Here is a 22,634-nt window from a genome sequence, read left to right as displayed (position 1 = left end):
TAATTCTAGCTCTTGGAGGCTGCAGCAGCAGCGTTATGAATTCAAGGATAAGTCTGCTCTTTAGAAGGAGACCCTGGTAAAGTGACAAATTGTCACATTTAATTTGAGGAATATACTAAAGCTGTTCACAGTGGAAGGAAAAAATACCGGAGAGAGGATTAGCTTCAAGAAGACCCTAGTGGCTGGCTACCAATATGATTGGAATAGTAACTATTGACTCCGCATGAAATTTACAATATATAGTGGGTTTGGGCCTAAGGGGGTTTTATATGCTATGAAAAGGTATGTTCATCAGCATGGGGTCCAAAACTCTGAGGCAGACAGATATGATTGAAGCCTGGCAAAAATTATGTCCTTTCAACTTAATATTTTGGGAGCATTTCAGTCTTGTCTTTTATTTATTGTACAAATTGTAATACCAGTTGTAATCTTTCTTTCTTTCTTTTTTTGACAGCTTCTTGCTATACAACCCAGACTGGTCTCAAACTTGAGATCCTCCTGTCCCAGCCTCAGGATGCTGGCATTACTGGTGTGTGTCACCGTGCTTGGTAACTGCAATCTTAATATCCCTTTGCTATGGAAAGGAACCAATGCAGAGGTTTCAAGGGAGTAGCCATTTGCAGGGGCGAAGGAGAGTGGACGTGAATTTTTGCCTTCCACACTTGCCCAAGCTAATAAGTGCTAGAAGTGACGTTGTCTCCATGAAACATCGATACCTGGGCTGCTTTCTTAAACTGGACACAACTACGAGGGGGCCGCTTAGTCTCAATATTATTAGCACCGTATGCAGCCTAAGAACAACAGCTTTAAAACGTGATCTTCATAAGCCCAGCCACTCAGAGAAACAGTGCCTCCCGCCTCAGCCTGGCAGCTTCCGTTAACCGACAACCAGAGAGACGACCCCTGTGGGCCCGCCCCACGGAAGAGCCCCGGTGCCAGCGGTGGTGGAGCGGAACCGGGCGTCCGGGAGTAAGGTGAGGAGAGGCCAGCGCCCAGCTCCCCGCCTCGGGGCCGTGGTGGGGAGAGGGCGTTCCGGTGGGAGCCTGGGACTCGGGGTGGCGCGCACCGGTGTGGGGTGAATGGGACAAGCGTGGCGGACGTTCGGCCGGGCTCCGGCTCCGCTTTGCTTTGGGGCCCGAGCGGGGGCCCGCCCGCTCGCCCTTTGCTCTCACTCGTGAACCTTCCGTTGGGTGCGGCTCCGAGCGGCGCAGGGGGTGTGGCTGCGTGCGGGAGCGCGCGGGGGTCTGCTCGAACTGCCCTGGCTGTGCGGAGCGGAGCTGGTGTTCAAGTGCAGGGGAAGCGGAGGGCCTACTCTCCAAGATGCATTACCGTGCGCACCCCTGCCGAATCTGTGTCTCACTTGTGATGGGGACAATTGCAAAGCACTTTATATATGCTGTGTGTGTGTGTGTGTGTAATTTTAATATATGCTGAATACAGAATAGACACTTGTATATATTATATACGAAATATTACACATATTTATCACTTGCCTACATGTGTACATATTATGTGTAATATGTATATTCTGTATATAAATATATACGGACATGCCATCTACTTTTGCCAAATTTTATTCAGGCCTACATATTATTGGTTGTAATACTGAGGAAGGGGGGTGGGTTAGGAATAAATGTGGCAGAAAGGACCAAATGTAATTGTATATTATATATACACATAAACATATATACATTTATACATATGTATTTGATGTATATCTTTACCTGTGTGTATTTGGCCTATGTATGTAATATGTAGATAAAAAGGAGGGAGGGCAGACAAATAGAGGAAGAGTGTGCAAATACATTCTTATTATTTAGTGTACATAGGTGAAAATGGCACCAGGTTAACTTGTGGGGTAGGTTGCTTTAGGAGGGATGGGAGAGAATGGTGGAAGGGATGACATGATGATGTTGATCAGGATACATTATAATCATAAACTGACATGTATATATGTATATATCATGGAATTTTACTCATCCATCAGAAAGAATATTATGTTGTTTGCAGAGAAATGGATGGATCTGGAAAAAAAATTAAGTGAAGTAAGTCAGGCTCAGAGAGACAAAAGGTACCTGGTTTCTATCCTATGTAAAAGTTAGACTTAAAGACATGTAAAAATATACAGTGTCACATGCATATATACACAAACAAATTGACTAAACTGGTATATGACAGGGGTAGATTCCCATGGTGCCATTCCTTAGAACAACGAACTTAAAGAGTTTACAAAATGAACACCAGGAAGCTGACCCATGTTTCTGTTCAATGTGCTCAGGAGAACGGATGGGGACTTTGGGAGTGGAGCCAGCTGCCCAGCTGCAGCCCCCCAACATGAATGACTACAGAGTCCTGAGAATGCTCGGTGAGGGCTCCTTTGGAAGGGCCCTTTTGGTTCGACAGGAAAGCAGCAGTCAGATGTTTGCCATGAAGGAAATAAGGCTTCCCAAGGTGACTGCTAATGATTGCACCTCATATTCTTGGGGGTTAACATGCCATTCCTTCTTTCTGTGACATCTATCATCAGTTTATTAGTTTTTTAAGGGCTTGATGTATTTTATAGAGTTATTAGGATGGTGTAATTAATGAAAGTGAAAAATCGTCAATATATGCAGTTGTTGTTTTTTAACCTCAGTGTGTTAGTTGGTAGTAATTTCTTATTTCATATGCCTAGCAGTATAGGAAATATTTGCCACATGCAACCCAGGTGCAACATTATTGGTCAAAGACGTATATATCTAGTGAAGAACAAAAAATGCAAACCTTCAGTTACAAGAAAATGTACTTTGTGAAATAGTTTATAGGCCTTAATTCGCGGTGTGCTAATTATTGATGTGTTAGTTTTTCTATGAGAGATTCCATATTGTGGAGATTACTTAATACTTTGATCAAGATTTTTTTAAACTCTAATAAAGTTTCCAGAGTGAGAAGCATTTTTCCTACTGCCTTTGGATAGCAAACTTGAGTAGGCATTATAATTTACATGTTTAACATGTTCCTCAGTTGTTGATATTGCTGGTCTCAGCTAAAGTGCTAAAGTCAGTTTCCTACCCTCCCTGCCTACCTTCCTTCTTGCCTTCATTTTCCTTTCTCCCTTTCCTTCTTTCTCTCCATCCTTTCCTCCCTCTTTTTCTCCCTTCCTTCCTCCCTTTATTCTTTCCTTCTTTCTTTTGCGGTGGCTCTAAGCCAGAACATTGCAAATGCTAGGCAAGTACTCTCCCACTAAATTATACTATTCTTCCAGGCCTATGGCAGTTTCATGATTATAAGCTAAGTCTCAAGATTCCATCTCTCACAAATTAAGGATAATTAGTTTGGGAAACTTATTTTTCATTATTGCTTTTGTATGTCCTCTGGTTTTCTTTTTTTCTGGGCCAGGGGCTGTTAAAGAAATCCTGACCTTAAACACACAAAATCCCTGGTTTGTAGGATACACTATTTTCAGCGGCATACTGGCTTTCCAAGTCAAATGATGCTTATGCAAATATTAAAACTAGTTTATATTCTCTAAGTATAGGAAATGGAGAAACAGCATAAAACTATGAAGGAATGAGCACAAGCATGCAGAAAAGAATAGGCATAGTTGAATAATCTTATATACTTTCTTTTGGAGTCAAAGTACAGTTTTACAAACCTGTATGCAACACTGAAGACTTGTACAAACTATATTGAATAGCAGTGTGGGGTAGATTTTTAGAACTTGTTATTAAATTACTCTTGTTTGAACGTTTTCCCCAGTCTTTCTCTGGTACACAGAATTCTAGGAAGGAGGCTATTCTGTTAGCCAAAATGAAACACCCCAATATTGTGGCATTTCGAGAATCATTTGAAGGTAAATATGAACTTTCCCAAATATGACTACTTCTTAATTTGATTTATAGTCTCTCTCTGTCTCTCCTACTGAGTCTTGTATTTCTTTTAGCTGAAGGACATCTGTATATTGTGATGGAATATTGTGAGGGAGGGGATCTAATGCAGAAGATTAAACAGCAAAAAGGAAAGCTATTTCCTGAAGATATGGTAAGACATCGACTTAATATGTTTCTCACAAAGATCAGAAGCAATGTTTCCCATAAATACTGTATAATGTAAAATGAAAGCATGGGGATCTGTGATTACTGTGGCCTGCTTTGGGAAAGAGAGGAAACTGGAGAAGAGACAGGAGAAAAGTCTGAATGGTCTTGTTTCTAAGTCCCTTTCCTGTAGCTCACAGCGTTCAGCATGCTAAGGCCCCTTACTTTGGGATATTGTTTTCTGAGCCTCAATACATACTATTTTTTGGCAAATTAGCCAAGGAAAATATTTAAATAAATAGCTTCCAGGTATGTGCTACCATACCTGACATACTCATGTTTTTCTTTTCTTTTTCTTTTTCTTTTTTTTTTTTTTTTTGCCAGTATTGGGCTTGAACTCTTGGGTACTGTTCCTGGGCTTCTTTTGCTCAAGACTAGTATTTGTTCTACAGCTCCATTTCTGTCTTTTATTTTAGTAATATATTGGAGATGAGAGTCTCATAGACTTTTCTTCTTGGGCTGGTTTTGAACCACAGTTCTCAGAGCTCAGCCTCCTGAGTTACTGCATGAGCCACAGGCCATGTAACTCATATGGTTCACTTTATAGTGAACTACATTTATATGTGCATTTGAAAATATTTTATTCATTAAATAAAAGAAAAATATAATGGAAATTTCATGTAAGTATCTGTTTGGTTCACACATAATATGAATGAACATGGGCATCATAGTTTTTTTCCATTTATTTTTCATGAGTTCTGAATGCACAGGTTAAACCTGGTTAAGGAAGGTCTATAGTTAGTTCTGGTGAACATAAACCAGATATTGCATTTTTACAGATGTTGCCTATTTTTTTCTTACAGATCCTTAATTGGTTTACACAAATGTGCCTTGGAGTAAATCACATTCATAAGAAACGTGTGCTGCACAGGGATATCAAATCCAAAGTGAGTAAAACACATTTTGGGGGCCCAGAAAAAGGATCCAAAATGATTCTGTTGGGTTTTTTTCCTTTTTCTTTTTGTCCAAGTCATGCTGGACTGTGTTTCTCCTATTTATGTTTTCTTCCATAGCATAACCTGCTGGGATAACAGGTACACCATAATCATCTCCTTCTGTCATGTTATGTTCTCCTGAATCTCCTGCCTGAAGACAGTCTTGAACTGCATTCTTTCCTATCTCAGCCTCCCAAGTAGTGGGATAAGAAATGTCAGCTGCTAACGCCTTGTTACAATTAAGTTTTTTTTTTTTTTTTTTTTTTTGGCCAGTCCTGGGCCTTGGACTCAGGGCCTGAGCACTGTCCCTGGCTTCTTCCCGCTCAAGGCTAGCACTCTGCCACTTGAGCCACAGCGTCGCTTCTGGCCGTTTTCTGTATATGTGGTGCTGGGGAATCGAACCTAGGGCCTCGTGTATCCGAGGCAGGCACTCTTGCCACTAGGCTATATCCCCAGCCCCTACAATTAAGTTTTATTTTTTATTCCTTGGTATTTGAAAGGCATGGGAAAAAAATTATATTAAGTGAAGTAAGTCAGACCTAGAGAAGCAAAGGTTGCATGATTTCCCTTGTTCGTGGTAGATAGCATGTACCTATAAATAAACACTATGTACCTATAAGTAAACACATTGGGTGGTACCTAACTGGTTACAAATGAATTAACTGAAGTATAATAGACTCTATGCAGAGCTCAAATAGTGTAATCTTAGAAAGACTAGGTCAGAACCCAACATAAACAATATCAGGAAATGGGTACATGCAAGGGGGATGGGGCTACAGGCAATGAGGGGGGAGGAGAAGGTTATTGTAGTCAAGAATTCATTGTATATACCACAAAATTACAAAAAGTAAGGGAGGGCTGGATAGAAGGGGAATGATGAATGTTGAAGGGGGTGACATTAATCAAGATGCATTATATTCATAAGCTGTTTTGTTACATGGCACCTCTTTTGTACAATTACTTAAAGATAAAAAAAATTTCCCCTCAGATTTATGATGAAATTGACAAAAATTAAATGTACTTATAGTGTCAAATGCAGTGGTTTGATACATATTTATATATTTTGTATAATGATCAAATCATGTCAGTTGTATCTATAACTTCATGTACCATTTTGTGGTTAGAACATTTAAGGTCTACTCTTGAACTGGGAGTGTAATCCAATGGTAAGAGTTCCAATTCAACATGTGTAAGGCACTAAGTTCAAGTCAAGTAAATACATAAATCAATAAGTAAAATTACTCTTTGTCATTGTCAATAATACCATATAGGAACTATAGTCACTGGACTGTACAATAGATCTTTGCAACTTACTTATCCTAAGTGAAACTTTGTGTTCTTTGGCCTAATATTTATATTCTATGTGAAAAAGTCATTGAAATTACTTTGTGGTATGTTAGTACATTCCTGAATCTTTTATTATTATTTTTTTCCCACCAGTACTGGGCTTGAACTCAGAGCCTCAGTACTCTCACTTGGCTTTCTTGCTCAGCTATTGTTATATTACTTGAGCCACAGCTCTCACTTGTAGCTTCTTGCTGGTTAATTAGAGACAAGTCTCTCAAATTTGTCTGCTTGCACTGGCTCAAACCACAATCTTCAGAACTTAGCTTCCTTGGTAGCTAAGCTTACAGATGCGAGCCACTGGTTCCCAGCTTATCACTGGACTTCTTAATGCTCACTGACAACGTCTGTATGTTCTCATATAGAAAATGGTCAACACCTGGGCCTGCCATTTCATCCTGGCATAGGTTCCCAGTCTGTTGATCAGATCCACGGATGAAATCTGAACCATGTGCGTTAGATTCAGAGTAGCCATTCTGAGTTCTCTACAGAGACATGCATAGCTGTAAGCATTTCTAACCATCAGGGGCAGGCTTTGAAGGCATCTTTAGAGTTTTGTTTGAATGATATGTGGTTTTTCTTTTTTTATGCAGAATGTCTTCCTCACCCAAAATGGAAAAGTGAAATTGGGAGATTTTGGATCTGCCCGTCTTCTCTCCAAGTATGTATCTCTTTTATTGTAGCAACAGAAACAGAACACCTGTATTCAGGAGTATTCTGTAATCATTCTGTGCCTTCTTGTGATTTTAGTCCTATGGCATTCGCTTGTACATATGTGGGAACACCCTATTATGTGCCTCCAGAAATTTGGGAAAACTCGCCTTATAATAATAAAAGGTAAGTGGTATGAGGTTGACTGGTGATGGGTTTTATAGCCTGATGGATATATAAATAACAGTGTTATGGTAGGAGATACAAATGACATATATCTGGTATCTACAGATACACAGAGAAAAGGGAGATAGCACATAATCACCGCAAATGATGGTCACAGACTTTATTTAGGTCAGGTTAGGTACACATTTTCAACTTTTCTGTAGGTTTGCAATTTCAGACAAAGGCTAAAGGATGCAGTTGATAAAAAGTTAAACTGAGAGTATCAGAGAGGAAAAAGTCTGGGAGAGTATCTAGTAGAGTTAACACAAAGAAGTAGTATGTGGAGCCCACTATGGAACTCCCCTGGTTTTGAAGAGCTATTTTGTGGAAGATTGTGCTGTCTTATTCTCTTTGTTTTGGAATATAGTGGGTGGGAAAAAGTCCTGATAGGCACCATTTAGCTTATAATAAAGCAGTGCATAACCAGGCTCCTGTAGCTCACACCTGTAAGTCCTAGCTACTTGGGGGGCTGAGGTTTGAGGACACAGTTGGAAGCTAGCCCAGGCAGGAAAGTCAGTGAGACTTATATCTCCAATTAACCACCAAATGATTCAGAAATAGAGCTATGGCTCAAGTGGGGACAACACCTAGGCCTGAGTTCAAGCCTCAGGACCAGTACAAAATGAATGAGTGAATGAATAAACAAACAAGGAAGTACATTATCCACTAGGAGGGAGCAGATTACTACTGTCCATCAGATATAGACAAGGGCCAGTGCTATGTGCAGGACAGTCTGATGGGAGCTGCCCCCAGTATGTTCAGAGTCCTTCCAACTATGATAATCTGAGTCTACTCAGATTCCTTCTTGCTACTGAATTCTCAAATTCAGCTCTGAAGTGTTACTAATCCATCTTGATTTGCAGTGGTAGATTTTGCGGAACAGAGTTTTCTCAATATGACTTTTAATATATATGCTCTAGAACCAAATGACACTATGTTTTATCTTAATACCTAAGAATTACTTGTGATACTTACTAAAGGTAGGATATGCTTTAAATTTTTCATTGTTAGAAAATGCTTATATAACTCATAGCCTATTCATTTTGTTGTTTTTTTACTCCTCCAGTGACATCTGGTCCTTGGGATGCATTCTGTATGAGCTGTGTACCCTTAAACATCCCGTAAGTATGGTGTACACAAAGAAATAGCAGTATGTGGTTGTATCTTGCTGAGCCCTCAGAAACTGGCCAATCCCAATAGGCTGTTTTCCTCCCACAACAAATTCATTATAAACACTTCATTTGCTGTTATCTCTGCCTTGAGACAACGATGTAATAATAGCAATGTAATAATAGGAAATGTTCATTATTGTTTTGTTTCTGCAGTTCTGTGTGTAGCTTTTCTTTCTTTTTGGTATTCTTTGTTGTTAAATACATGTAACAAAATTTTCTCTGTTGATGATTTTTATTAGCATATGTTAATTGTATACTGTAATGGATTTCCTTATGACATGTTCATACATGTATATAAATGTATCTATTCCTCTAGTACCCCCTTATTTTATTCTCCCTCTTCCTTCTCACTGATTCCTTTCCTCTTCCCCAAAAGACCCCCCTCTACTTTCAAGAACACTTTTTGAAATTTAGATTTTACATACGAGAGAAAGCATGATTATCTGTCTTTCTGAGTCTAGTTTATTTCACTTGATCATCTCCAATTCAATACATTTCCTGAAAATTACATGATTTTGTTCTATTTTATAGTTGAATAATACTCTATTTTATATGTGTACTGCATTGTCTTCGTCTAGTCAGCCATTGATGAGCACCTAGGTTGATACCATAACTTGGCTATTGTGACTGGTGATACTATGAACATGTGTGTGCAGGCAGCTCTATTGTATCCTGACTTTGATTGCTTTGGGTACATACCTAGCATTGGTATAGCTGGCTCATGTGCTAGTTCTACTATTAGTTTTTTGAGAAGCACCACACTAATTTCCATAGTGACTATACTGATTTATATTACTGCCAACAGTGTATAAGGGTTTCTTCTCACCAGGTCCTTCCAACCTTTGTTGTTTTCTTGATGATAGTTCTTCTGACTGGAGTGAACTGGAATGTCAGTGTAGTTTTGATTTGCATTTACCTTACAGCTAAAAATGTGGAACTTTTTAATGTACTTATTAGCCATGCATACTTTTTTTTTTTTGGTCTGTCTTGGGGCTTGAACTCAGGGCCTGGGCTTCATCAATCAAGGCTAGCACTATACCACTTTGAGCCACAGCACCATTACCCGTTTTCTGGGAGTTAATTGGAGATAAGAGTCTCAGGGACTTTCCTGCCCAGGCTTCAAACCGTGATCCTCAGATCTCAGCCTCCTGAGTAGCTAGGATTACAGGTGTGAACCACTGGTGCCCAGCTTAAAATTCTTTGTTTTAACTTTTCAGTTTCAGGCAAATAGTTGGAAGACTCTTATCCTTAAAATATGCCAAGGGTCCATCCGTCCACTGCCATCTCACTATTCCTATGAGCTGCAGTATCTCATCAAGCAGATGTTTAAGCGAAACCCTTCCCAGCGCCCTTCAGCTACCACACTGCTCTCCAGGCGCAGCTTAGCTGGGTTGATCCAGACATGCTTACCTGCTGAGGTATGATGCCAACTTTCAGGAATATGGACTCACTGTTACTGTTAAAAGTCTAATTAAGCTGGGCACCAGTGGCTCACTTTTAGAAACCTAGCCACTCAAGAGGCTAAGATCTGATGATCATGGTTCAAAGCCAGCCTAGGCCAGCCCCTCCATGACACTCTTATTTCCAGTTAGCTACCAAAAAAATGCTGAGGTGGAGATATGGCTCAAGTGGTAGAGTGCTAGCCTTGAGCTAAAAATAAAAAGCTCAGGGGCAATGCCCAGGTCTGAGTTCAAGCCTCAGGACTGGCACCACAGGAAAAAAAAAATTCTAACTATTCAGGAGTAAATTCAAATACTTCTCTCTTCTTTGTGTAATTCCCCAATTTTTTTCTAGATACATAAACATCTATATTTGTCTTTCTATCTATATGTGCTTTCATTTATTTAGTTTACTTTTTTTCTTTTTCTTTTGGTTCTGGGAATCAAACTCAGGACTTCAAGCATGCTAAGTACACACTGCACTTTCTTGTCTCTATAATACGTGCTGTTTGCTCGGTTTTATTTAACTCAGGGCCTTGTAACTTGTCCTTGTTTTCTCAGCTTGCACTCTACTACTTGAGCCATATTTACAGCCTGGCTTTTTGCTGCTTATTTTGAAGATAGAGTTTTAAGAACTTTTCTACCTAAGATGTCATCAAACCTCAATCCTTTGGGTCTCAGCATCCTAAGTAACTAGGATTATAGGTGTGAGCTACTAGCACCTGGCTGGATTTTTTTTTATGTTTTCAGAGGTGGAAGGGTAGGCCTGTATGTGCTAGTAGTAAGGCTTGAATTCAGGACCTTGCTCTCTCACTTGGCTTTTCTGCTCAAGGCTGGTACTCTGGTTGTTTTTGTTTTTGTTTTCTGGCTTGAACTCAGGGCCTGGGCATTGTTCCTGACCTTTTTTGCTCAAGACTAGTGCTCTACCACTTGAACCATGACTTTATTTCCAGCTTTTTGCTGGCTAATTGGAGATAAGAGATTCATGGACTTTCCTACATAGGCTGACTTGGAACCAAGATCCTCAGATCTCAGCCTCTGGAGTAACTAGGATTATAGGTCTGAGCCAAATGCCTGATTTTGTTGTTTTGAGAACAGGTTTCTACTAAGTTAGATTCAAATTCAGAATCCTGCCTCAGATTCCCAAATAGCTTGGATTGTACTCAACTCCTTTAAATGTTTCTTTAAGTGGTATTTTTATGTTTCATCTTAAAATAAGGTAAAAGATGCAGAGTTAAATAGGATGCTGAAGGGCTGGGAATATGGCCTAGTGGCAAGAGTGCTTGACTCGTATACATGAAGCCCTGGGTTCGGTTCCCCAGCACCACATATATAGAAAATGGCCAGAAGTGGCACTGTGGCTCAAGTGGCAGAGTGCTAGTCTTGAGCAAAGAGAAGCCAGGGACAGTGCTCAGGCCCTGAGTCCAAGGCCCAGGACTGGCAAAAAAATAAAAAATAAAAAAAATAAGATGCTGAAGAATTTTGGTAGTTAAATGGTATCATGGCAATGTCTAAAGAAAAGTGTCTCCCAGCTCTCCATGTTAAATTTCAGATCATTACAGAATATGGAGAACAGATACTAGATGAAATATGCAAGCATCATACACCAAGGAAAAAGGGTAAGCGTTTAAGTTCTGTTAAAAAAATAGTAAACAAAGAAAAGACAGAAGTGATTTTTTCAAGCTATTAGAAGTGATTAGATATATTCTTCAAACCAAAATTTCTTTTGTGTTACTTTAGACATAATTATCTGTATTTGAGCTTTCTGGAATCAACTAAAGAACCTAGTTTGGATAGGTTAGTGATGGAATTTGTCATATTAGTGCTTTATTATTTGGCCATGGCATCCTGAATGTGCTAGATCTTCTCATAATAGCACCATATTTACTATAGCTTGTTATAAGTTAGGTAGGAGACTTTCTGTAGATCGAGGTAGGAATCTATGAAAATATAACACTCATTTCATGGAAAAGTGTGTCCCTAAGTTTGCCCAGACCATGTATAAACTAAATTTCCAAAAGTAGGCTTGTACAAATTGACTCAAATTAGACCACAGTTGCAAGTCTGACCTCCAGAACTTCTGACCAACTACAAATTGGGGTTACCATGATTCCTTCTTTTGGAATTAATAGAGTAGCTTACAGAAACCCTATAGGAAACACTTGGCTTTACCTGCTCATGTAAAGGTTATTTTAAAGGTCTCTTCAGTCAGATAAAGAAACCCACAGAGCGGAGTCTGGAACAATTTGGACCCTCAGAGCTCTGTCCCTGTGGAGCTGCATTGTACCACCCTCCTGGGTGAGTTTTTTTTATCACCTTCCTGTGAGCCTCCACACAGCCAGGGATCTAGAAGTTCTCCTATCTCCTTTTGAGTTTTTGTGGAGCCCTTGTTGCATAGGCATGATCAAATCATGGTCAACCACTCTTACTAATAATTATTCTCACTAATAACAAGAATAAGTATCCTTACTAGTAACAGTCCTGATCCGATCTGATCTGATAGTAATAGATTGAGTTGGGGAACCCAGCCAGTGCTGCTGTTCAGATCCTGCTGGGCCTCTCTATGTATATTCCATCCTCCTGGTCGGGGGGCAGGCCTCCTTCACACACAGGGTCTTCTTCTCTACTACTACACAATAACATAAGGGAGGGAGGTCGGTCAAAGAATTTCTGTGTGGAAATCCAAGGCAGAAAGGTGGGAGAAGATGTAGAATATATTTTTAGTTTTGGTGACTACTTTGGAGAAGAGAAATTGCAGTTTCTGTGGCCAACCCTGAGATAAACAAGGAACCTGTTGAAAGGAAGATGGAGAAGATCAGAAAGAGAGAAAGAAAATTTGTTTTCTGAGGTCTATAATGCCCTAGGATTACCATCATTTACCTTTATTGCTTTATTCTAAGGCTGCTGCAGGAATAAGACAAAAGGCCAAATAATCAAAACAAATGTTACTTGTAGTCAGTTAGAAAACAAAAAATGCTATAGGAGTTATAAGCCAGAAACTATGGACAAAATCTACAATATATATGTTACAATATCATTGGTGTAAACCCTTCAGTCTTAGAATCCAACTTTTTTCTCCATTACTTAAGAGGTAGCCAGATACCTTGTTTTACTAGTTTGAATTGGTGTTGGTTTTACTTTCAGTATTATTTTGTAGCTTTTGTTCACATCTCAGGTAGTAGGAAACACTAGCCAAGACAAGAGAAAGAAAAGTTCGGAGGTAGTTGGTGAGAGTACAGTCTCACTATTTCTCAGAGAAAGGAATAAAAAAGTTGGTGAAATGCCACCATATTGGCACCCTTTGTCCAGTGGCATCTCCATGTGGTCTGTCAGTCTTGGACAATGCAGTAAACAGGAAGATAGGACCCGTGTGAATCGTGCTTACTCTTGTGCTCTCAGGGCCTGTCATTATAGATGAACAGCTATAGTAAGTTTTTAACTGCTGGATGTATTAGGGGCATGAACTGCAGAGCTCTGCCAAAGAAAAATGACGCAGGAGCCATTTCTCCCAAAGGGACCAATGGCCAGAATTCTTCTGCCACTCCTGCCACTTCCCTGTGCCTGATAAGCATGCAGGGATCCCTTCTTGAGAGAGAGATTTGTCCCACCTGTTTCCACAGCTGTGCGGACTACAGATGCCACTGGCTAGTGTGCTAATGGGAATCGAGAATTTCAAGTACACAGAGTCTATTATTGCGTAGTGCTAAATGGATTAAGTAAACAGCAGTGTGTCAGAATTTAGCATTAGGAAGAATGTAGCACATTGTACTTAATAACTGACATGGTGAACTGAAACACAACTACCTGAAGATAATAAAATAAACTGAAAAGGACTAATGTAGCAGAAACATTCTTGACATTGCTGTTCCAACTGTTACCACATGATGAAAGCTTGATATCCCTATCCAGGCCCATGCCTCTTTTAGACCTCTTTTGTCTCTCAGACTTTCTTCAAATCATACCAGAAAGTTAATGACGTGGGCCTTCCAGTGCTTTCTCTTTTTCTTTTCTCTTTCTTTTTAAGCAGACTCCAGTAGACTCAGGACGGCTTTGGGAAATGAAGCAAGCATGATGGTAAGTTGCTTAGAAATTAAATTTATAAAATATGCCTCTGGAGGAGACGAGGTTTCTTTAGGTGCCCATGAGATGTTTGGAAGACTCTGGCCTGGTCCTTTTAATCAAATTCCTCATCATTCAGCATGTGAAGCGGTGAGTGGCTGTTGTCCTGTCTGCTGAATCTCATCAGGTCATCATCTGTGTTGTTTGTAAAGGGAGCAAGGGAAGGGGTGACAGTGTCCAATAAGAAATTCAGTCTTTACCTGTCTTATATAACTGTAACCTTTATAACAATAAAACATTTTTTTAAAAAAGAAATATAAATGTAAAGGAACTTTGTCCTGCCTTCAGTCATGAAAATCTTGTTTTAGCCTGGCCTTTTTTTTCTGGTTGTGGAGCTTGAACTCAAGGCCTGGGTGCTGTCCCTGAGCTTTTTGGCTCAAGGCTAGAGCTCTACCACTTTTTTGTTTGTTTTTTGCCAGTCCTGGGGCTTGAACTTAGGGCCTGAGCACTGTCCCTGGCTTCTTTTGGCTCAAGGCTAGCACTCTACCACTTGAGCCATAGCGCCATTTCTGGCTTTTTTTTATATATGTGGTGCTGAGGAATCGAACCCAGGGCTTCATGTTTACGAGAGGAACACTTTACCACTAGGCCATATTCCCAGACCCTACCACTTTGAGCCATAGCACCACTCAGTTAATTGGAGATAAGATTCTCACAGACTTTCCTGGCCAGGTTGGCTTCAAACCACAATCCTCAGATCTCAGCCTCCTGAATAGTGAATACTACAGGCATGAGCCACCAGTGGCTGACTTTTCCCTCTTTTTTTTTTTTTTTTTGTCTACCATGGGGCTTGAACTCAGGACCTAGGTGCTATCTCTATCTCTGAGCTTTTTTTTCTCAAGGGTTGTGCTTTACCACTTTGCGCCACAGTGCCAACTTCCAGTTTTCTGGTGGTTAATTGGACATAAGAGTCACATGGATTTTACTACCTGGGCTGGCCTTGAATCACAATCCTCATATCTCAGCCTCTCAGGTAATTAGGATCACAGGTGTGAGCCACTAGCACCTGGCTTGGCTTTTTTCTTTATTGGGGTAAAATATGCCACTTTCGTTGATGTGTACTAATGTTAATTGGTATTTTTAAGACTGGCCAACCATTATTACTATCTATTCCCAACTTTGTGTTTTGTTTCAGTTTGGTAGTACTATGATGTGGGTTCAGAGCTTTGTACTTGCCAGGCAGGCTCTCTATCACTTGAGCCATGCCCCCAACTCTTTGGCTTTCCATATTTTTTAGATAGGGTCATCCTTTTTGCTGGAGGGCTGGAATCCTCTTTACTCTTCCTTTGATGACAAGTCTGTCCTCATCTATTGTTCTCATCTATTACTTGAGATAGGGCTCTCATGAACTTTCTGGTTGGGCTCAGCTTTCCAAGTAGCTAGAATTACAAATATGATCTATGGCACTTGGCTTTCCAATTTTTTTTTACTACCTCCAAACTCTTATCTCTTAAACAATAATTCCTCATTTATCTAACTCTAAACCTAACCCCACCCCTGGTAGCCTCTAGTCTACTCTGTCTCCCTGTATTTCACATATATGGGATTCTTTTGTGTCTGGATTACTTCATTATGTAAGGTTTTTAAGACTCATCCATGTTATAGCGTATACAGAAATTCATCCCCTTTTCTAGCTGAATAATGTTTGATCTCTAGTTTGGTGTTTTTCTTTGTGCGTACAATGTGCTTTGATTCTGCTTCCTCTCCTTTTTCACTCCCACTTCCCACTGTTTGCTTCTCTCCAAAATATTTTCCTTTTTATGTTTATGATCTTTGTGTGTTATGTTATGTTTATGTTATATTCTTTGTCATGGTTTTGAACTTAGAGCCTGGGTGCTATCTCTGGAGTTATTTTTCGCTCAAGGCTAGAGCCTTAGCTCTACTTCCAGCCTTTTGGTAGTTAATTGGATTTAAGAGTCTCATGAACTTTCCTGCTAAGCCTAGCTTTGAACCATGATCCTTATAGCTCCTGAGTAGTTAGGATTATAGGCATGAGCCACTAGCACCTGGCATCAAAGTGCTATTCCTTTAGAGTATTGTTTTCCAAGCCCCACTAATAGCCACCTTATAAAATACGTCATTTTGGTATTAGCTTTATACAGCAAACCATACAGAAAATTTTCAATATATTTTCCTCAATAAAAACCTATTAATATCTATCATTTTCTGTATCTTCTTTGCATTTGTAACACTCAGTATTAATGCTTATGAATATACATGTACTATACGTACATGTATGTGGATATGTAGTTAATATGCATGTATATATGTTACTATTAATGTACATGCACTTGAGGTTCTGTGACTATTCATGCTAACTCATTAGCTCTTATTTAAAATTAAAATAGCTAAATATTTGTTTCATGTTCTACAGCATTTCAAGCATTATTTAATCAGTATTCATATTTTTTTAAGCAAGAAGAAGAACAAAGTAGGAGGAGTAGCCATACTGATTTAGAAAGTACTCATAAAAGTTCAGCTGAATGTGCTTTGAGGAGACTAACCAGGGAGAAGGAAGGTAAGTTATTCATTACTTATATGGGGAGTTGGGTCTTGGGAGGAATCATTAGCAAGCACACATGTGTGTATTTGCCCATACAATAATTTATTAAGTGTTAGAGGAATATTTGATCTTTGATTTACCCACAAAAATGATGGGGAAGTTAGAGCTAGGAAGTGTAGCCCAGTGGTAGAGCACATATTTAGCACGTTTAGATTTCAGAGTCAGTTCCCAGAACTTCCAAAACAAAAGATAAACAATAGTATTTATCAGTGAAAGACATTAGGAAAAGTGGTATTTGCTGACCACAAACTGTACAGCAAACTGTGTGTATATTATGTGTGTTGTGCATCGTGTAATATGTAATTATTTGCATATTTTTAAATTTGTGATTCATTTGGGGTTGATCTTTCATTTTGAATTATCTTATTTTGGACTCTATTTAGAACGCTGTTGTTAGATCTGGGTTTGAAAGTGAAAAGAAAGGCGTCTACTGTTGAGATAAATAATCACATGTGGTGTGACATTATCATGTTTTAGACCCAGGCAATCAGCCACACCATCTGGAGAAAAGTAGTTCACCAAGTCCTCACAGGAGACATTGGGAGAGGAAGGAGCCGAATACAGCTCTTGCAGCTTTAGAAAATGCATCCATCCTTACCTCCAGTTTACCTGCAGAGGAAAGCATAGGTTAGTATATAGTCATTTCACTTGTTATCTTGGGGCTGTAGATATTAAAATTCACAGATGCTCAAATTCCTGAACTAAAATGGCATACATGGTATTTTTACACAACCCCTCCACATCCCCTTGTATACTTTAAATCCCAACTTTACTGGTAATACCTAATAAAATGTACATGTTGCATTAATGAGCATTAATGAATAAATTGTTTAGTTTAAGAAATGATCATAGGAAAAAAGGCAGTATGTGTTCAGGGAAGATTTAATTTTAAAATTAAATTTAAAATCCACAGATGTGGAACATGTGGATACAGAAGATCAACTAGTCAGATTGAATACTACCATTTTATTATGGAACATATTCTAATAGTTATTCACTATGCTAGACTTTTTTTGTTGTGGTTATTTTTGTTGGTCATGGGGCTTGAACTCAAGGCCTGGCCACTGTCCTTGAGCTTTTTTGCTCAAGGCTAGTACTCTACCACTTTGAGCCACTGTGCTACTTCTGGTTTTCTGGTGGTTGATTGGAGATTAGAGTCTCACAGACTTTCCTCTCCAGGCTGGCTTTGAACCTTGGTCTTCAGATTTCAACCTCCTGAGTAGATAGGATTACAGAGGTGAGCCATCCATGTCTGGCCTGTTTTGTTGTTGTTGTTTTTATCACTCTGAAGGACATTTGATGTCACATCAAAGGTGCTCGTAAAGGCCAATGAAATAGATTTTAGTGAAAGTCAAGTATAAAGCTGGATATGGTGGTACAATCCTGTAGTCCTAACATTAGAGAGGCTGAGGCAGTAAGATTGCATGGGGCAGAGAGAGAGCGAGAGCCAGAGTGAGAGAGAGAGAGAGAGAGAGAGAGAGAGAGAGAGAGAGAGAGAGAGAGAGAGAGAGAGAGAGAATAAACCTTAAAAAATGATCTGAAAGGTAGATGCTAGAAATTTTCTTTTATTTGGCACTGATTTTTACCTTTTTGCAACCAGGGGGTTCTGTAATAAAGTACAGTGAAAGTAATAGCCGTAAGCAGTGGCTCAGAGAGACCCCTGACACCGTGTTGAACATCCTTAAAGGTGCTGATCTCAGCTTGGCCTTCCAAACGTACACGATATATAAACCAGGTAATTTTTGTCTATTATATCTTCATAGAAATGCTTGATTATTTTTTAAGTATGGTCAAATATACATCATGTAAAATTGACCCTCTTGATCACTTTTAAGTGTGTAATATAGTAAGGTTAACCACATTTACAGTGAGGTACAATTGGTCTCCCAAATTCTTTCCACCTTGCAAATCTTAGCTATACCTATGAATTAACTCCCCAATTTACCTTCTCAGATACCTGTGACTTTAAAATTATATTTTAGGTGTTCTTGAGTTTTTTCTAGCTAATCTTAAACTATAATTTTAAAAGATTCCTGTAGAACTACTTTACTTATTTGCTTATTAGAATGCTTATTTTAATTTGTTGCAACAGATTTAGTTGTATTTGTTTATTTGGCCAATTTTTATTGAGTAGCTAGCATAGTTTAAGATATTTTTTAAAGTGGGAGGGAAGGCACTTGAAGTATAGCTCATAGCAGAATTCTGTTGCTCAGCATGCACAAAGCTCTGGCTTCGGCACTGTAAGGAAAAAGAGTAAAACACATTTTCTGCCCTGAATGATAAGGAATTCATTTTCTGGGAGAATAACATATAGAGACTTGTAGCTCTGTGGGATATTTGGCTACAAGTTCTGAGTTAGCAATTCAAGTTCTTGCATTTTGTTTCTGGTCCAAAAATGAAGTCTGAAGTCTTTATTATATTAAGGAATTCACTGTTTAGAAGATGCATCATTCCTCTTGATAATTTTTGTTTGTTTTTGTTTTTTTTGGCTAGTCCTGGGCCTTGGACTCAGGGCCTGAGCACTGTCCCTGGCTTCCTTTTGCTCAAGGCTAGCACTTTGCCACTTGAGCCACAGCGCCACTTCTGGCCATTTTCTGTATATGTGGTGCTGGGGAATCGAACCCAGGGCCTCATGTATTTGAGGCAAGCTCTCTTGCCACTAGGCCATATCCCCAGCCCTCCTCTTGATAATTTTTATAAGGTCTTAGTTTATATTTTATGTTAGGTGTTTGTGTTATAAACAAAAAATCTAAATGTAATCACTATCTGGAAAGTTTTTTAAAAAATTATACATGAGGGGCTGGGGATATAGCCTAGTGGCAAGAGTGCCTGCCTCGGATACACGAGGCCCTAGGTTCGATTCCCCAGCACCACATATACAGAAAACGGCCAGAAGCGGCGCTGTGGCTCAAGTGGCAGAGTGCTAGCCTTGGGCGGGAAGAAGCCAGGGACAGTGCTCAGGCCCTGAGTTCAAGGCCCAGGACTGGCCAAAAAAAAAAAAAATTATACATGAGATGTGGGTGTATCTCAGAGGTAGAGGCCCTAGGTTTGATGCCCAATACTGTAAAATGAATGAATGCAATCAAGCAAGCATACATATGGCCTACCTTCAATTTTCTTTCTTTTCTTCTGTCTGTTGTGAAAACTAGGGAAGGGAAAACTAAAAGGGGGAAAAAATAACTGTAATCCAATCTCCACAAGTAGCTTTTGATGTTTTTATATACGGTGGGGCTTTTGTTTATTTTCTTTTTGTTGTTGTTGTTTGTGGTGGTGGTGGTGTGTGTATGTATGCATATGTGTATGTGTGTGTGTGTGTTATTGTAGATTAAACTCAGAGCCCTATTCATGATAGGAAAGCACTCTATAACTCAACCACACCCTAACACTTTTTTGAATTGTTTTACCTTTTACCAGGCTGTAATCCAGGTTTTTATATTTGAAGATTTTTTTGTGTTAATTCTTTGTGGTTTATTTCCACATATTGATGCTCCCTGGGCCTTTTCATGCTTGAATTGGCTTAATTTAACAAGGTGCTATGAGATTGGTAGTAGTTGTAGCCCTTGAGAGGGTAAAGTGGGACTTATCCAGGAGTTCAAGACCAGACTGAACAACATAAAGAGACTGTCTCACAATAAGTAATTGGCATGCTTACTGTTACTGCTCCCCTGAAGGTTCGGAAGAATTCTTGAAAGGCCCTTTGTCTGGAGAAGAAGTATCAGACAATGTTGATGGAGATTATGATTCTGTCATTTTGGATCCAGAGAGACTTGAACCCAGGCTCGATGAAGCGGACACGTATGTTATCTATCTAGAAAGCTTGTGTGTGTGTGTGTGTGTGTGTGTGTGTGTGTGTCCGTCTGTCCGTCTGTCTGTATATGTGTGTATGGACATTCATACCATATTATACTATAATAGGACCTTGCCCTATGACTTTTTATCATAAATGAGTATATGTTTTCATCTTAGGCCATGAGTAATACAATTTTATTATAGAATTCCTAGGTGAGCCCTGCATGAAATATTTCAACTCAGGCTCATTTTTATGTTTGTTTGTTTGCTTATGTGTGTTTGTTTTTGAGACACTTGCTTACTACGTATGCAACTGAACACGTACGCAACTGAACTCACTGTCCTACTGCTTCTGTCTTGGGCTTACAGGCATATGCCACCATGTATTTTTTAGTATATTGGATTTTACATTAAGAAAAAGAATTAGAAGCAGTGAAATAAATGATTTTTTTAAAGGACTATCAATTTTTTTCTATTCAGTTGCCTTACAGAACTCATTTTTCAAAACTTTCTTGTTATGGCAGTGTTCTCTGTTTGGAATCCATCACCAAGTTCATGCCGTGCCCAGGACATGGGACTTACTATCCAAACTGATTTTTTCGCAGGGATTTTGAGGAAGATGATGACAACTCCGACTGGGTATCTGAGCTGAAGCAGCGAGCTGGATGGCAGGACCTGTGTGATGGATAATGTCAAGGGAATGTGCCGGTCACATGGGGGAGATGAAAGAACATAGATTGAATGTTTACCACTAACTTGTTTAACTAATTAGGATCTTTACCTCTAATTAGTTGTGTGATTATAGAAAATGACTTTGATTCCTTGAGCCTTAATCTTTTTCAACCACAAATAAGAGCTACCTCATAGGGATGCTGACTGTAAACAGTTACAGAAGCCCGTATGTTGTTTATTCACCATTGCAATGATTTGTAATTATTCCTATGTAATCTTTTTTTTACATTTCTTAGGTTGGATGATCTAAACATAGTCAATGATAACACAATAATTTGTAAAATAAAAAATAAAACCCAGTAGTTTTTAAAAAAATTTTTATTGTCAAACTGATGTACAGAAAGGTTACAGTTTCATACATTAGGCATTGGATACATTTCTTGTACTGTTTGTTAAAACCCAGTAGTTTTAAGATCCTTTCCAGTGATCTACACCAGCTACTAGCAGGCAAGAAAGGATCAGCCTTGGAAAGGGAAGAGTCTAGATCTTGTCAGAGATGTGAGTCTTGTGCATGGCAAAGTATATAGCCAAAAGTAGACACAACATGTATCAGAAACCTTGTGGGCTGAATATGGAAGGGGATCCCAACATGTATGGGTCTCCATGACACACACGTGCTAGGTCCTGTCATGAATTACCTCATTTAATATTGTAACACTTTAATGAGGTGGGAGTATTTTACTGAAGAAATAGGCTTTTCCTGATCCAGCATTGGGAACAATGCTAAAGAGAAGAGTTGGGGGGGGTAGGGGGGGTGAATACAGTAGGGAAAATACAAGGAACTGCTGAAATCCAGAACATGCATATCTTTTTTTAAACAACTTAACAATTATGTAAAAAAGGTGGTATAGGGGCTGGGGATATGGCCTAATGGCAAGAGTGCTTGCCTCGTATACATGAGGCCCTGGGTTCAATTCCCTAGCACCACATATACAGAAAATGGCCATAAGGGGCGCTGTGGCTCAAGTGGCAGAGTGCTAGCCTTGAGCAAAAAGAAGCCAGGGACAGTGCTCAGGCCCTGAGTCCAAGCCCCAGGACTGGCCCAAAAAAGAAAAAAAAAAAAAAGGTGGTATAGACAACCCCCTCCTCCATGCGTACACTTTGTTTACATTAAGCATGTCATCATTAGTGCTCTCTGGTTTCTCACTCTTTCCTTGGTTTTGAAGAACTTCACACTTTGGAGGAATGCCAGTTAGGCATTTAGTAGATTGCCCTCAGTTTGGGTATGCCAGATGTTTTCCCCCTGATTTGACTGAAGTTATAGGCTTGGGGAAGGCACATGAGTGAAGCTGTCTTTTCATCACACATATCAGGATATCCAGGGCAATACTGTGACTCACTGCAGATGCAGTTCACCTTGATCACTGGGTTAAGGCAGTACTTGTTAGACTCTCCACTGTACTTACTAACTTCCCATATCCATGCTTTCTTCACTATGTGTCACTACATTCAGCCCCTGCTCCAGCAGATGGGAAGTAAGCTCCACCTCTGTCAGGGCAGTGTGCAATTCAATACTGAGCCATGTGTTTCACGGCTTGGTTTTGCTTATAGTCCTTGGAAGTTGTTTCAGTTTGGCTCTTGTGTCCCTTTGG

The 22,634-nt window shown here is 39.5% G+C and overlaps 1 protein-coding gene across 3 annotated transcripts; it reads left to right on the top strand.

Moving 5' to 3' along the window:
- Positions 1-921: 921 nt before the first annotated feature.
- Nek3 (NIMA related kinase 3) lies at positions 922-21,313 on the top strand. Of its 3 annotated transcripts, XM_048341445.1 has the most exons (16): positions 922-974; positions 2,279-2,451; positions 3,739-3,832; positions 3,923-4,020; positions 4,877-4,960; positions 6,946-7,013; positions 7,103-7,189; positions 8,295-8,349; positions 9,618-9,818; positions 11,392-11,458; positions 13,864-13,913; positions 16,374-16,476; positions 16,999-17,148; positions 18,122-18,256; positions 20,193-20,316; positions 20,916-21,313. In XM_048341445.1, exons 2-16 carry the CDS (start codon positions 2,287-2,289, stop codon positions 20,998-21,000), a joined length of 1,566 nt encoding a protein of 521 aa, XP_048197402.1. In that variant the 5' UTR covers positions 922-974; positions 2,279-2,286; the 3' UTR covers positions 21,001-21,313. The 3 variants fall into 3 exon arrangements, with proteins under 3 accessions (XP_048197402.1, XP_048197401.1, XP_048197400.1); XM_048341444.1 differs by lacking the exon at positions 922-974 and having other exon boundaries at positions 2,242-2,451; positions 13,867-13,913; XM_048341443.1 differs by lacking the exon at positions 922-974 and having other exon boundaries at positions 2,242-2,451.
- Positions 21,314-22,634: the final 1,321 nt, after the last annotated feature.

The sequence above is a fragment of the Perognathus longimembris genome, chromosome 3, assembly GCF_023159225.1.
Source record: "Perognathus longimembris pacificus isolate PPM17 chromosome 3, ASM2315922v1, whole genome shotgun sequence".
Lineage (NCBI taxonomy): Eukaryota > Metazoa > Chordata > Mammalia > Rodentia > Heteromyidae > Perognathus > Perognathus longimembris.
The sequence above is the reverse complement of the archived record's forward strand: the minus strand, read 5'-3'. Positions and strand labels throughout refer to the sequence as shown.

What these genes read in the sequence shown, in the direction of transcription:
- Nek3 (XM_048341443.1), top strand. Translation starts at nt 2,269, where the DNA reads ATGTGCTCAGGAGAACGGATGGGGACTTTGGGAGTGGAGCCAGCTGCC. An exon ending in TCTGCCCGTCTTCTCTCCAA is followed by an intron (nt 7,014 to 7,102) that starts GTATGTATCTCT and finishes TTGTGATTTTAG; the next exon opens with TCCTATGGCATTCGCTTGTA. An exon ending in GTACACGATATATAAACCAG is followed by an intron (nt 18,257 to 20,192) that starts GTAATTTTTGTC and finishes GCTCCCCTGAAG; the next exon opens with GTTCGGAAGAATTCTTGAAA.